The 15688-nt window shown below is 38.2% G+C and overlaps 1 protein-coding gene across 1 annotated transcript in view; it reads right to left on the bottom strand.

Annotated features, from left to right (window-relative positions):
• Positions 1-2524: 2524 nt before the first annotated feature.
• LOC117291582 (BMP-binding endothelial regulator protein-like) overlaps positions 2525-15688 on the bottom strand; it is a 40449-nt gene continuing 27285 nt past the window's right edge. The window contains exons 9-15 of the mRNA XM_033773396.1: positions 14187-14324; positions 12553-12657; positions 11497-11548; positions 10307-10633; positions 9412-9748; positions 7907-8037; positions 2525-7108 (exon numbers count right to left, since the gene is read on the bottom strand). Coding sequence (XP_033629287.1) covers positions 6930-7108; positions 7907-8037; positions 9412-9748; positions 10307-10633; positions 11497-11548; positions 12553-12657; positions 14187-14324 — 1269 coding nt within the window. The 3' untranslated portion in view covers positions 2525-6929. The remainder of the gene's footprint in view (positions 7109-7906; positions 8038-9411; positions 9749-10306; positions 10634-11496; positions 11549-12552; positions 12658-14186; positions 14325-15688) is intronic.

Below are 15688 nucleotides of genomic sequence, written 5' to 3'. Positions count from 1 at the left end.
GAGTATTACCCAACATCAAGGGGAGAACCTGCATCTTCATTAACCGACTGTCCTTCGACCAGAAAGAAATAAGAGACAGGGGGGGAAAGCCTCGGAATTGAAATAGCAGCGGTGTAATTTCACGCCTCCTCTTCGCGTCACCCCGAGGCTGTATGATTGATATGAAGTTATTATATTGCTGTTCACTTGTAGGGGGGTTTATCGGATCGTGTAGAGGCTCTAAACAAATTAAGCCAATCTCGAATAGCGGCAGACGTCATGATTAACAACTGGTGGCTTTTTTTCTTTTTTAGCACTAAAGAAGGAATTCGCTGCCCATGAAAAACTCCATACCACGGTTGTGAAAAAAAAATAAAGCTGTTGAAATGCAAGATTTTTCTCTGTACATACGATGGTGATTATTTATATGTGTTGCGAAAGAGACAAGTGTTAATTGGAAGACACATCGTTTCAAATAAAACGCATCTTATAGTCTGAAGTTACCATACCTACTCAGGTTTCCAAATATACTGTTCTTGTTTGTACTTCAATACATTTTATTGACCATGTTGCTGGTTTTCCTCACTTCGGTCCACGTAAACGTGATGGTCGTTTCAATAACTTTAGATATTGTGATATATTTATACTCTGTCGTTTTTGTCGATACAAACTGTCTAATCCTCGTAAGATAATTGTCTCGACGTGAACCACGTGTTCATTTTACAAAACACAATGCTGTATCAAGCTGCTGTTTCAGTTGAAATGCGTTACACTGGGAGTTGGGCGGGGCTGATTGTACTTAAAGGGACACATTGCCTTGGATCGGTCGAGTTGGTCTTTGAAAAGCGTTTGTAACCGTTTTTTATAAAATGCATATGGGTAGAAAGATGTTGTAAAAGTAGAATACAATGATCCACACAAACATGCCTCGAAATTGCATGGTTTTCCTTTTACCTCGACGACTAACACGTCGGCCATTTATGGGGGGTCAAAATTTTGACTCCCATAAATGGCTGACCGTGTTAGTTCGCACAGTAGAAGAAAAACCACGCAATTTCGAGGCAAACTTTTGTGGATCATTGTATTCTACTTTTAAAACATCTTTCCAACCATATGCATTATATAAAAAACGGTTACAGACGCTTTTGTTTCGACCAACTCGTCCGTTCCAAGGCAACGTGTTCCTTTAGATTAAATAGATCCCAACCGGCACCTAAATTGCAATTTTTTACTGGAGTATTACAAGGGCATCAAGGCAATGACTTATACTAGGAGGCATCAACCGCCCGCCTTCGTTGCCTCAGCAAAGTATCATGCCCTGCCTTTATAGTAATTTTTTCTAAAACTTATTTATTTATTTTCCAGGCAAACAGTACATACAAAGAATAGGCAATACAAAAATAAGACTACACAGAGAACAAGCCTGCGGATAACCAAAAAGCGAAACTAAGCACTATCTAAAGGCGATCCAGACAATAAAAATAACAAAGGCACAAAAGGGTCATACAAATTGCACATCAAAAACCATATCAGAAAACTTATCAGAAAACTTTATGAACTATTCTAATCTGTGTTTTTTGCGCAAGAGGCACAGTTGTTTATACTACCACATTACTAGACATGCTTTGTGGTGGATATTTAGGCCCAAAACATTCTATTTCCACCCACATTGTTATGTACAACCACACAACTTTTCCTTTCAGCGCTGTGCAATCAGCCAAAAGGGAAATTAGTTACCAGGATTTCTTTATCAAAGCAAATAAGAAACGCCTTGTGCCTCTTTAATTAGGGTAAGCATTTCTTAGCGAGGCAATCTTCATCCGTCGACAGTTTGAAGTGGGGAAACCGCTCTGACAGGTCGACCGTGATTTGACGAATCTGAGCCACTCGTGGTGTTATCATAGTTAGTCCGGTTCGCCCTTTAAGACAAGTTTTTTTTTGTATTAAAGCTCTTGGTAATATTTGGGTTGCATGAGGTCCCCTGTGATCGATTTATCGATCATTGGATAAGCCAGGCCAAATGATGCAGGAACCTTAACCCTCACTAGAGTACGTCTGCAGTTAAAAAACAAACACTGCCTTTCAAAATGACGGCACTTGAAGTTCTGACAGGTTAGTAGGAAACTGATGACTCGGAGACCTTTAGTGTTTGGTTGCAGGGGGCAAGACAAAACAGTGTGCAATAATGCCCAGAAGAAAATATACACAGTCTATGTTTATTTAATTTAGTGGTAAGATTTCATGAGAAAAACCAGCAAGTCGGCGTCCTACCAATCACTGGATATTTGCAAAACTACCATGTCTCCTGAATGTACATGGAAGCTATGGTACAGAGCAGTTCATTTTTTTAATCTAACGGACAATCTATACTCTACCAGAGTTGTAGGTTCGAATCTGTGTTAATTCCCCCGATGTACCAGGAGTAAACCGAGTTTGTCAACGTTCAGAGTTAAATAATAGGTCAAATAAAATGACTACTCTAAAAGTTTCTCAACCATCACAGCAAAGACACCACATGCACAATCACCTTTTTAGATATCTGACGTTTATTAAGATAAATAAAAACAAACTTTATGTACAATGATTTTATCGTTTGTAAAGTGAAACACAATGCTTCTAAAAACCAATATTTATATTTTCAAAATCGAAATATAACTAATTACATCTCAAAATATTTAACAACCTTTAGCTGTTTTTCCATAAGGTGCGTGGGTATTTGGCAGTCGATAAATCCGTTCAGTGGGCGCATAAAGAACTTATATAAGAGTCGGAGTCTGAAGGGGGTAACTACACATTTTGCCAATACCATGTTTTGATGATAACAACGGATTTATCAATGAAGTAATTTGCATCGGGGAATACAACAATAAAATGTTTGGTTTTAATATAAACCAATGTGAAATAAACACTGTATACTTGGGCAAGCTATACCGGACCCCAAGAACAAAGGTATAGGAAACTTGAAACATGTGGACTTACAGACGTCCACAATGTGTTTAAATTCTAATTAGGAAGTGTGGACCTGCGAATGAAAGAGGTCAATAAAAAGGATAGGAATTTCGAAAAATGTGGACTTACGTATGTCCACAAAGTTTTGTTTTTTTACAATGTTGAAGAATTTTCCTTGTGTGTACAGAAAAAACAGTGCCAACAGAGTAATTGCAACAAATAGCTGTGTGCGTGTGTGTGTGGGCTTACGGGAGGACCCTTATTGGGTATTTCACACAACGGCACAGTGGACCCCTAGACCCCACAAGGAAGTCCTTCAGAAAAGGGAATAATAGAACAGCATAATAACGTGTTTTTTTAAGCAAAGTTGAAGAATTATTTGTTATGATTAACTTACAGAAATAAATGAATGTCCACAGAGTGCATGCAGGTTTAATACAAAGCCCTGTGGACAGATCAGCAGGTATAACTACTCGGGCGGGATTTGAACCACGACCTCATTCATGAGCCTTAAACAGAAGTATCTAATGAAATCAAACATAGCAATGGCAGAGTGTGTTGTAAGTCAAACTCCACCTCATTGGAGATTCAGTGAGCAGTTAATACCATCATAGTGTGCATCCGAGACAGGATATCACTTGGACTTCACACGTTCTGTCACAACTTTTTTTTCGGATTTGAATATGATTTTGTGGTAGTGCATGGGTCCATTATCTTCCAGAAACTCAAAGCTGAATAACTATTATAATTACTATAACATAATGTGTACCAATTGAACATTCCTTTTGTGTCTGACCATAGTGCTCTTTTAGTTTAAAAGAATACTGAAAAGTTCACTCTTTGAGTGGTATCACTTTCACTCTTTTGAGAGTGAAAGTCAATCTGTGTCACTCTTTTGAGTGAAATTGAACGAACTTCACTATAAATTGAGTTGAAAGTACCCGTCTTTCGTTATAAGAAAGAGTTTTGCCGTTTAGCTCTTTGTAAGAGCGGTATGCGGACTCAATTACAATAAGAGATTAACATCCTTAGGAAAAATGCAGTTCGGTACAGTAATCTGCTGGCATGGAACACAATATTATTAGTCTACACTGGACTATAAATGGTTGGCATCAATACGCAAGGCATTATCGCTCGTATCGATAGGTTTCTATAAATGTTCCTTTCTTTATCCTTGAGCCAGCAATGATCAATACCCGGAAGCTACCTGACCCTTATCACAACATCGCTATTAAGATTTAAAACACTGTTGTTTAAATAATGTCTTCGTAAAAGAATCACAAATCTATACTTTATAGAATTGAAATGCCTAAACTATACTTTTTTTTACAATAAAATTTAATGGTGAAACTCTACAAGGTATCGAATACTCAAAATCCACAATATGAAATTATTGACACATAATATTATACTACACCAATATTGCACAATATATCGCTCATGATAACATTATATTAAAACATTGTATCTCAACAATAATATTCTACCCAAATTAATAATTTGGCAAACGTTGTCATAAGCATAGAAGAAAGAGAAAAAAAAAACAAAAAACAAAACAAAACTGGAAATTGAAACTTAATCAGACGGAAGATAACACATTGGATATGGAGAAAAATAAAATTATTCACTTTCGTATAATTTGGTCTCAAATAACTGCAGACTGTAAAATAACAATCTCTTGTGCGCATACTTTTGTGTTCTTACTTTCACAAAAAAAATACACTAAATCAAATCTAGACCAAAGTCCGGTCCATGCTGAATGCGAATACGATACGAAATTCGAAGTCACATAATTCGCAACAAAGAATTTGGGCAGTGCTCAACTCCGCAAAATATTCGTAGCGAAAACGGAGCTGTGGCGTCAATTTTTTTTATCGCATTTGCAGGAAGTATGACCCAGGCTTTATAGGTATGTGGTCAGGTTTCCTCTCAAGTCCAAAAACAACGCTTAACAACTTCATAATTCTAATGGAGAGACTCTTAACCACAAATGGATCGGCAGAATAAAGGTTTCAAGGGGGAAATGGAAACAGGTGCCAACCAAAAATAACCATTTATTAAGATAATAAAATGTGCATAATGACTAAAGATGCATAATGTTGTTATTCATATCATATTCATAAATACAAATTTCTTCACAGCGATTGGTCCCTTAATTCAAATAAAGTTTCAGCCATTTTTCAATGACAAAAATTCACATAATATTTCACAAACAAGTACAAACAATAAATAATATTGAAAATATATAGCATCACCTCTATCTAACAGTCAACATAGCATTTCAAATCACAGTGAATCCTATACAAACTAAGAATTAAAGAAGTCAGAATTGAACTGTTCAAGGACATAAAAGACTGAATTGTTGGATAGCCCATGGAAACGTACAATCATTCAACGGGTAGGCCTACGATTTACAGGTCACAGTGAAACCGGAGACAACCAAGCCGGGCGAGCATGGTAAATAAGAGTGCAAACTTTACCCCCCCCCCCCTCCCAATTTTCCCAACAACACACACAATTCAGTGAATTATATTTCGAAGCTGATGATCGGTGAAAAATATAATATCATATTTTGGATAGGGTGAAATCATATATGTAAGTTGTTTGCCCTTTGAAGATGCCATCCATCTTTCCATTTCTTAAAGTAGTACCGACCGTTACCACGAGATGTATTAAATATGGCCGGACAATACGTGAATACAGCAATCATTTCAATACTTTATGAAATGATATTTAACGCTAAGTGACGGTATACAAAGTGCATTCATAACTTCTTTGAATGCTTCATTTTATTGCAGAGAAGGGGGGGGGGCGGGGGGTTGGTTGTGTGTTGTTGACACCTTTTTTCTCCACGGTTCGGTCTTGTGTTTCTTGATCATTTTCATACCATCTATGTTTCAAGGAATGGACAATTTAAAATCGCCACTGGGCCTATACGCTAAATTGAATCAAGGAGGGTATAATTATTGTCTATTTTAAAATTAGAAATATCTTCAATAACCACAGAGTTCGCTGCTGCAAAACGATTCGAACAACGCAAAACAGCAGCTTTGCCGCTTGACTATACAAGGCAGCAGTCGTTGAATTTCAGAGGTTTCAATGTGGTTGCCACATGGTGCTCGATCACGTAGGCCAATAGAATTGGTGGAGCAAACCGTATACTTGCGATTAATTCCCAAAATTATATGAGAAATGGAAACCGTAACAAGCAATTGTAAAAGCTAGATTTTTCCACAGCAACTTGAGGGGTTGTGTGTTGTGGGGAGGGGGGGGGGGGGGGGGGGGTAGTTAATACACTCAATGTACTTGGTACAAGTCACAGTAAATGTTACACAGTTAATGCTCATTAAGCAGACAAATCAGCTGCCGAGAAATGTTTTCATCTTAACATGACCACTTTAAATGAACAGGTGATTATTCTTTGGGCTTTGTAAGAATGCAGGTGCAGGCAAACCAGGTGCAGGAAACCAACATTCATTTCCCTCGAAACGAATCAAAAACTGTTGAAAAACTAAGAATCTATAAATACAACCATAAAATGCTGTGAGCGGTGTGTACGGTTTTACGCCCTCTACGTCAGACATGTAACACAAGCCTGTCAACTTGCTCCAAAAAGCCAATTAAAGGACTAGCAAGAAGCAAGTTCGTGTGAGCAACCAGACTTGACCAGAAACTGTGACGCAGCTCTCGAAATGGTCGACCATGCACCAGTGCATGGTTCAATATGGTCAATCTCCCTGTGCTCTATGGTTTCTGGTTAGTCTAGTAGGTCTACTCAAGTTTAGTCGCCAACCGAACTTGCATGGACACCAATGAACTGAGCCCTCTATTGGTTCAACATCTAAGATACGACTAAACCCACCAACTGCACATAGATTGGGCTCCAGAATTTCAGGAGGTGGCAACAAAAGAGACTTTCTTTTTCAAAAGAATGGTGCAGGGGTTTCCCCTATTAAAGATTTCATTTATAAAAAATAATATAGAGTTTAAGAGACTGAGGGTCACGGGCACTCATCTGATTGTATGCATCTATTTTTGTGCATGACGAATCCGGCTGGGCACTGGCAGCCAGCTACACAGGGTTGTCTACACGTGGACGACTCGTCTCTGTTTGCGCATGTGCGAGGGCAGGGTGGGCCACACTCGTCGAAAACAGCGCCTTCTGGACAGGTTTGGCCAACTGGAGATGAAAATAAAAAAAAGACTCAATCTTTTAGTACAGAATAAACGAGAAAAGAGTAGTGAATCCCTGCCGCTTTTCCAATTATGAGTGGAGCCCGATCACGGCAGTCAGGTGTGGGATTCTGTCCCAAATACGGAAAACTGTGTACAAACTTCTTCCGAAAACGTCCTCTTTTGAATTATCCTCCTCCAGCGTTTGTTAGCTTCCCATAATGGGGGAGAGAATATCCAGAGGACAGATTTTCGTGTGACAGTGGCCATGTGGCACACAGAGTGTGGCACATCGGCAAAATAGGGCAAAAGGGCAACACCACAGTAACATTGGGTGGTTCAGTTGGTATGGCACCAGCGTCCCATGAAAATCGGTCCTCCGGAGTTTATACTACCCTAATATGGAAAAGAAGGATGTTTCAAAAGAAGGCGCTATAGGAAAATTAAGAGGGCTGAAGAAGGATCTTTCAAAAGAGGGCGCTATAAGAAATATATAACGTACAAAGTTTGCCATAATTATGGCCGGGGGGGGGGGGGATGGGGACACATAATCCCCTGCCACGTCGGCACTAGGATCACTCAGATCCTGCTTTGTCAAACATTTCTATTCTCTCCTCCTATATAAAAGTCCCTCCACATAAGTCAATATTTTTTAGCAAAAAGGGATTATGCTTTGTATCGAAGCAACGAAATACAAATGAACAATTATAAATTATTAATTAATTAAATAATTAATGAAGGATAAAATGATATAAATGCGAAAAAAAAAAAAAAAAAAAAAAATAGTACTCAAATAGATACGAACCTGTACAAGGAGATGTGGTTTCTAGTTCAACCTCGATCCCTTCTTGTTGACATGCGCTGACAAACGCCCTCAGAGCCTCACAGGAACATAGTTTATGTTTTGGACATTCACACATGTCAGAAATACAAGATCTGCGTAATACGGAAATAATATATATAGTCTATAAATATACATTCGTTCTAATTAGTTTAGTTATATAGGCCTACCAGTGAAGCAGCCGAAACTGAATTACACCTGATTTACAATAAATCTATCATTCAAAGTTTCATGCTTTACAAATACAAAACCGTTCATGGTATGAAAAAGAATAAAAACGTCTAATAAGTTCATTCGAGTTTTGGTTTATCTTAGTAACAAAAGAAATGGAGGAAAATAAAGTATTATCTTGCATCATAAATTGTTTGTTTGCTATAGTTATTTTAGCTCTATTCTGTTAATTTGTTGGTTAAAACAAAAACATGAACTAATTAAATTCCATTAATGATCTACTAAGGTGCCCCAATGGTATCAAACAGTATCACTACAAAGCACCGTCATATGCAAAATGAACAAATCAAAGAAATCACTCATAATTATTTGGTTCTAGTATAGAGCAAAGACCATTATGACTGCAGATATGTTTGATTTTAGCTTTAGTGAACCTGCAATGAAATTACGAGATAATCCATAATCCATCAATTAAATCAATTACATAATATGTCCTGGAACTACAAAACAAAAAGAGACTGAAAAAATGCAAGAAAAGAACATCATCCATACAAGAAATAAAACAACAATACAACAACCCTTGGGTAAAATAAAAACAAACAAAATGTACATTGAGTGTACTCATATTAAAATTCCAGTTGGTGGACGACCTTTAGAACCTGCCTGCAATAGAATGGGGGAAAACACATTCATATTCACTTTGCCTTGTCATGTTTCATGAAACATGCAGGGCTCATTTTTGTCTCTTCTTCCAACCCTGGTGGCGCTATTCCATATCATGGAATGAGTAGACTTGCAATCCAGCCTGATCACGCCACACTGCTTTCATACAATGGGGTAACAAAAACATGTACATGCTTGCACTGCCTAGAATTGCAATGAACGTGCCAAGCCAGCCATTTTAAAATCAATGGCATTGCGACATTGGCCATAACATAATGGTCAAAGGGTTGTGAAAAGTATAATGCAACTCTGACTAATAACTCCATAAACATGTCAATCACTCTAGAATCGATTCGCTGAATCGGAACATAGACAATATTCAAAATAAACCATGCAAAATACAATATTCAAAATAAAACACACACCATTCACTGTATTGTGAGCAGATTTAACACATTGGCAATGGGAAAACATTCTGTATCCTGCCACCACTCTTCATCCGTAATGAAATAATATAGTAGGCCTATCTTATTTACTCAAAATGAGATATTTGGGCAATATGAGTGAAACATCGGTGGCAGGTTACAGGCATTTCTTTCGTTAGGAGACACAACAATAAATGCATCATTGCCTACCTGTAATACGTCCAAACGTCTACCACTTCACTACAACTTTCGAACTGCTTGGCTCTCAGAACCTTACACTCACGGTGCGCCCTCAAGCGTCTCTTGGGATTGCCTTCGCAGGGGGCCGGTGTCTTCGTTGGGGGTCTGACGCATCTCTCTTTAGTACCAGAGACCCATGACTCTGCAAACTGCTCTGCATTATCTGCAATTGCATTGCTGTGTCTGAGCTTGAAGTCGTCCAAACGATCACCGTTGTAGTTTCCGCAGAGGCCGCACAGTTTGTTCTTGAAGGTTGGTGGCATGGAGACCTCGACCAGACTATCTCCATCCCAAGTAACTTCAAGGCCTGCAAAGCATAACATAACTTTTACTGTGTTGAATTGACTTGACTTCTTGTTTTAATCCAAGTTAGATTTTGATCAATTTCAATAAAGATGGATCAGAATCCAACATTTTGGAGTGCCAACTTTTCAGATCATCTGGTTGGACAAAAGTTTCAGTTAAAGCTTAGAACAAACACCAAAGAAAAAATGGAAAAAACAGCAAATGAGTTTTCTGTCTTTGCTTTGACTACATAACAATAACATAACATATGAATACTGCTCGGCCAAAAAACTAGACATAAAAATAGTTTAAACCAAAAGACCGAGTTAAATATACTGTGACAGCCAGTGCCCAATTTCATAAAGCTGTATAGCGGAAAATACTGCTTGACAATTTCTTTGCTAAGCAAATTTAAGTGGGGCACCAGTAATATCAATGTAAACTTAATGCTAATTGGGCTGGTGACCTGCTTCTGTTAAGCAATAATGTTATTTGCTTACAAGTATTTGTGCTTACAGCCTTTATGAAATTTGGCCTAGGTAAAACGTGTATTTTTCCCTTTCTTGTAAACAGATCTTACCAATTTGTGTGGTTACTCTTATAAGAAATCCATCACTCTCCACAGCTAAGACGTTAGGGATCACGTGCGGTAGAGACACATCTTTCTTATCCGCTCTGACCGCATAGTCTTGTAGTAAAGTGACCTGGTGACCACTTATACTGATGAAGACAGTCTTGGTCCATGCGAAATTATCGGTTTGCCTGCCGTCATTTCGCACACGTACTGTGAATGTTCTATCGTGGCAATCAGATGTCAGAATATATTTACAAGTTCCTTGGAAGTTGTATAAACGACCGTCAAACGTCCTGTAGTGCGGATCCCCAAAGACTGAGCACAAAGCATTCTCTGTAGAAATAGAAAAGGATGAGACAATCAGTTTATGACAAAGAAGGGGGTTGATGGAGGCCACACTTCTTACTGTATTCTGCATCAGAATTAATGTATTGTCAATAGAGGGCGGTGTTCATGGCTCTGCTTCAGAGCCAATACACTACTCTGCTTGCCACCGGATTCTGCGCTAACGATCACCATTCTCCCCTTGATAGGGCAATCACCGAATTTCTGTTCTAGCTGTGTGAGCGAATAATGCCTAAAACGTGGAGAAAGTATGCGCACAAGCCAAACTTCATGAAATTGGGCCCTAGTTGACAACAGGTTTTGGTGAATGCTTCGCTGGTCTTTTAAAGCAAAATCCCCAAGGAGGGAATTTTAAACCACGCAATTGTATTGTGCCGATTGGGCAAAATAGGTGCGAGTACTAAAGGGTTGAAGTGGGCTTGTCTACTCCCCCCATTCTGATGGGGTTGGAGAGGGTTTGTCTACTCCCCCCATTCTGATGGGGTTGAAGTGGGTTTGTCTACTCCCCCCATTCTGATGGGGTTGGAGAGGGCTTGTCTACTCCCCCCATTCTGATGGGGTTGTAGTGGGCTTGTCTACTCCCCCCATTCTGATGGGGTTGGAGAGGGTTTGACTACTTTATTCGAGTACTGAGGCGGTTAAAGCAAGGTTCAGTAATGCATACTGAGATGGTTGGAGTGGGCTCCCCTGGCCACTATCATTTTGACACCCTCATTTCATTCCTCACCACCTGATATAAACTAATAGCTGATCCGGAAAAATAACATGTTTTAATGGAAAGAAATTCGAGCCATATGGCTCCATACGTTAACCTGACATCGTGGCTACTTAGCAAAAGTTTCCCCACTCACTTTCTTTGCACCTTTGACAGCATTCTCCATCTGGTCTATGTAGTACGTGATTCTAAGGAAGACAAAAACCACAGTTCATCAATCACAATCCATCAATCAAGAAAAAGGAGATTAATCTTGTTCATTTTCAAAATAAAAACCAACATCAAAGTAAAACGAGACAAAATTAATAACAGCTTTTATCTTAATGTGTGACTTCCGTCATCTAAGGACTGCATCAACAGATAATAAAAAGAAGAATAAAACCCAGCATTTTTCGATTTGATATAGGTTACTTTGATATTTTCATTTGTTGGATGCCGAAGTGGCTTTCAACATAACAATTAACAAAATAATTATTCATAGTGGTGTGAATTGACCATGCAAGTCTTGCGCATATTCGAAAATCGGGCCTGATTTATAAAGAGTGCGAGTTTGTTTCCTTCATGTATACTAACGCAATGTATGTGTGACCAATTTGTAAATAATTATGCGCAACACCTGTACGGTCTATCAAATCTTTTAATTTCAGTGACCGTACAACTTTGTCTATTGGCTCTGAACAATTTTTTGCGATATGGACTGCAAAAATACAATACGTAGTATTTATCAATGCGTAAAACACATACACTTTCTGTTTGCTATGGTATTCCCCATGCAAACAAAATGAACTATTTATTTAAATACCAAGAACGTGTTTATTAAATTTCAATATCACTGACCATAAAACCCTGATACAGTGTCACCTATTCATAAATGAATGCATTAACCCATGCCCGGTTAAACACCCCAAACATCTCAATAAGCCTTAGCTGGGTGGGCCAGGCTTCGTTTCCTTTCACGGTATTGGTTTGCCTGCTCACTTCCTGGGGGCTCCACACGCGACCGGGTATAACAAAACGAATGGTCAGGAAAACCTTTTCAGATGAAAATGTTTAGAACAATATCCATCGCTTCCTTTTGGCTGTGTGTGTATGTATGTGCTTAATTCAAGGTGCCATATGGATTGGGTTTTTCCTTTTGACTTCAATCTTTAAGAGAAAAAGGGCTATTTTGGGTTGAAACTCGTGAACCCACCTTTGCACAGATAAGAGTTGCTGGACATGTTTCTGTTGTACACATTGCCTCTCCACCCACACACTGACACGATTCGCAGGCGTGTGGTTCCCAACTCTCGCCCTCCTGTAATTAAAAGTGGGTTGACATTATATGTATAAGTATTCATCCAAAACATGATATCAAACAAGAAAACAAATCGATGACGTTCGTCCTGACCTTTTTAATTGTTTAATGTTACATTATCTTTTTTTACCGCTTTGAACCAAAAATCCATTTGCGACAGAAGGATTTGTCATTCCACGTTTGCGGGTCGGGTTTTCAAAACACTTTGCAAAAGGTCAACAATTTTGTTGTGAAATATCAGCCCAAGGGTACGACTGAACCTTTGCAATGAGGCCGTTAGAGTCTGGCTTACGATATACCCTTTCATTGGAATTCCACATACAGACGGACAGACTGGCAATTAAAACTAGCACAATCCAGATTCCTTAGTTTTTTGTTTTTCTACTACAACCTTTCCATCATGGCTATTTTAGTCAAAGTGGAGTTTTTTGTTCTTAAAGTTCGTGAGACAAAAAGATGAGATAACAAAATAGTTGGTAAAGGTCATCTTCCGTTCGTGCGCCAGTTGTGGGGGCTGGGTACGATCCGACTATTGTTGTGTGGGGGTTTAGACTTCCGCCTGTTATTGTAGCAGAGTCAGCATTCCCAATAGTGCATCCTTGAACAAGGAACAACAAGAATTGTTCACTTTGTTTGTATCTTTGTTTGGTATTCCAAATATCACCGGAAACTATACATCTCAAAACTTAGTTATACTAAGTTGAATTATTCTGTAGGATGTCGTCAGCCTGGGAAAGTATAAATGGTTGGAGATTTCAACAGCTGTGTGAACACAAATGTATTTTGTGGAGTATTTGCATCTTCAGTTCAAACACAGCAAATTATCCCATCTATGTTAAAGGCACTGGATGTCTTTGGTTATTCCCAAAGATCAGTAATCTCACTTTGTGTATATTATTACGCATAAAATTAAAAAAACTACAATCAAAATTGCAAGAGTAAAAAAAACAAAAAACAAAAAAACACCCTTGTTGCACAACTTTGTGTGCTTTCAGGTGCATACCAAAAGGCTTCAGGCCTGAAGTTGTTAAATATTGAGTGAGAAATTACTCTCTTAATGTAAAAGAGTGAAAAAGCACTCTTTGAAGAGCCATTATGAGGGACAACTCTTTTTCGAGTGGTCTTCCACTCTTTAAGATTGAAGTTTGCATCTTTTTGAGTGATTTTCACTCTGTCCTGGAGTGAAACCCCTCTTTAAAGAGTGAAATAACCGCCACTCTTTTTGAAGAGCCGTTTGTGGAGGACAGCTCGAAATGCAAAGGGTGGTGTTTTTCACTCGTTTGCATTTAGAGAGTACTTCTTTCCCAAAGGCCGTTTCTCACAATGTTTGGTGTCCAGTGCCTCTATTATTTTCTATATCACTTTGGTTAAACTAGGAATGAACAACAATCTCAACTAGAAAGGATAACAAAAATCTCATGTTTTGTTCTCAATAAGTAAACATTTTAGTTACTATATTTGTTTAGTTGTTACACATCAGAGAGCGATTATAGATAAATATCTGTATCTATATTTTTGCCTCTGCTTACCTGGTATACCTCCCCGGCATATCGACACGTTTTGGGTTTACATTTCGGGCAACACTCGTCCTCATTATGTATGATCTCTTCATTGGGGCATGATAAATCAGCTGGACATGTTGTTCTCTGACACATCACTGTAGAATCCTGAAAGAAAAACGAAAAAAAACGGTCTATCAAATCTATTTTAAAGACAGTTGACACTATTGGTAATTGTCAAAGACTAGTCTTGACAGTTGGTGTATCTCAACATATGCATAAAATAACAAACCTGTGAAAATTTGAGCTCAATCGGTCGTCAAACTTGCGAGATAATAGTGAAAGAAAAAAAACCCTTGTCACACGAAGTTGTGTGCGTTTAGATGCTTGATTTCGAGACCTCAAATTCTAAACTTGAGGTCTCGAAATCATGGAAATTACTTCTTTCTCGAAAACTACTCCACTTCAGAGGGAGCCGTTTCTCACAATGTTTTATACCATCATCCTCTCCCCATTACTCATCACCAAGTAAGGTTTTATAATAATAATTATTTTGAGTAATTACCAAAAGTGTCCACTTCCTTTAAAAATGGGTCCCTTGCTTTTTTTAAGCGTGTTGTAAAATGTAACAATTGATTGACATGATTTTACACGAGACTTTGAACAGTATAGAGAATGTTTTGTCCTTTCACACGAGGTACATTTTGTAAAAGTTTACAACCATAATACAATTTAGCAACTGACCCTTGCTAAATTACTCTCGTGCCAAAGTGGCAATATGTGAACTATTTCCCCTACATCCTCTTGTCTTATTATTAGGATTATCTATGTAAGATTTTGTACAAAATATATCTTGAAATAATGTTTACTTGAATTAAAATACAAACTTAAAGATACTGGACACTATTGGTAATTGTCAAAGACTAGTGTTCACAGTTGGTGTAACTCCATATAGGCCTATGCATAAAATAACTAACCTGTGAAAATTTGAGCTTAATTGGTCGTTGAAGTTGCGAGATAATAATTTATGAAAAAACACCCTTGTTTCACAAAGTTGTGTGCTTTCAGATGCTTGATTTCGAGACCTCGTGGAAAATTACCTCTTTCGTGAAAACTACGTCACTTCAGAGGGAGCTGTTTCTCTCAATGTTTTATACTATCAACCTCTTTCCATTATTCATTATTCGCAAGTAAGGTATTATGCTAATAATTATTTTGAGTATTTACCAATAGTGTCCTCTGGCTTTACTATCACTAAGTACAACAATTAAGACGACGACTTCATTTAATTTTTTAAAGCTATGTCTCAGGTAATTAAGACACAAAGGGTGAGGACTTATCCATTTCATCCCTGGGTTTAGTGGAAAGGACGTAACAATTATTGGAGACCTCTAAAGCCTCCCGTATTAAAGGCTAAAGGCAGTGACACCTTTGGTAATTGTCAAAGATTAGTATTCTCACTTAGTGTATCCCAACATAAGCTTATAACAAATCTTTGACAATTTTGACTCAACTGGTCATCAAAGTTGCAA

This window comes from Asterias rubens, chromosome 6, assembly GCF_902459465.1.
Source record: "Asterias rubens chromosome 6, eAstRub1.3, whole genome shotgun sequence".
Lineage (NCBI taxonomy): Eukaryota > Metazoa > Echinodermata > Asteroidea > Forcipulatida > Asteriidae > Asterias > Asterias rubens.
This window is presented reverse-complemented; position numbering and strand designations above follow the sequence as displayed.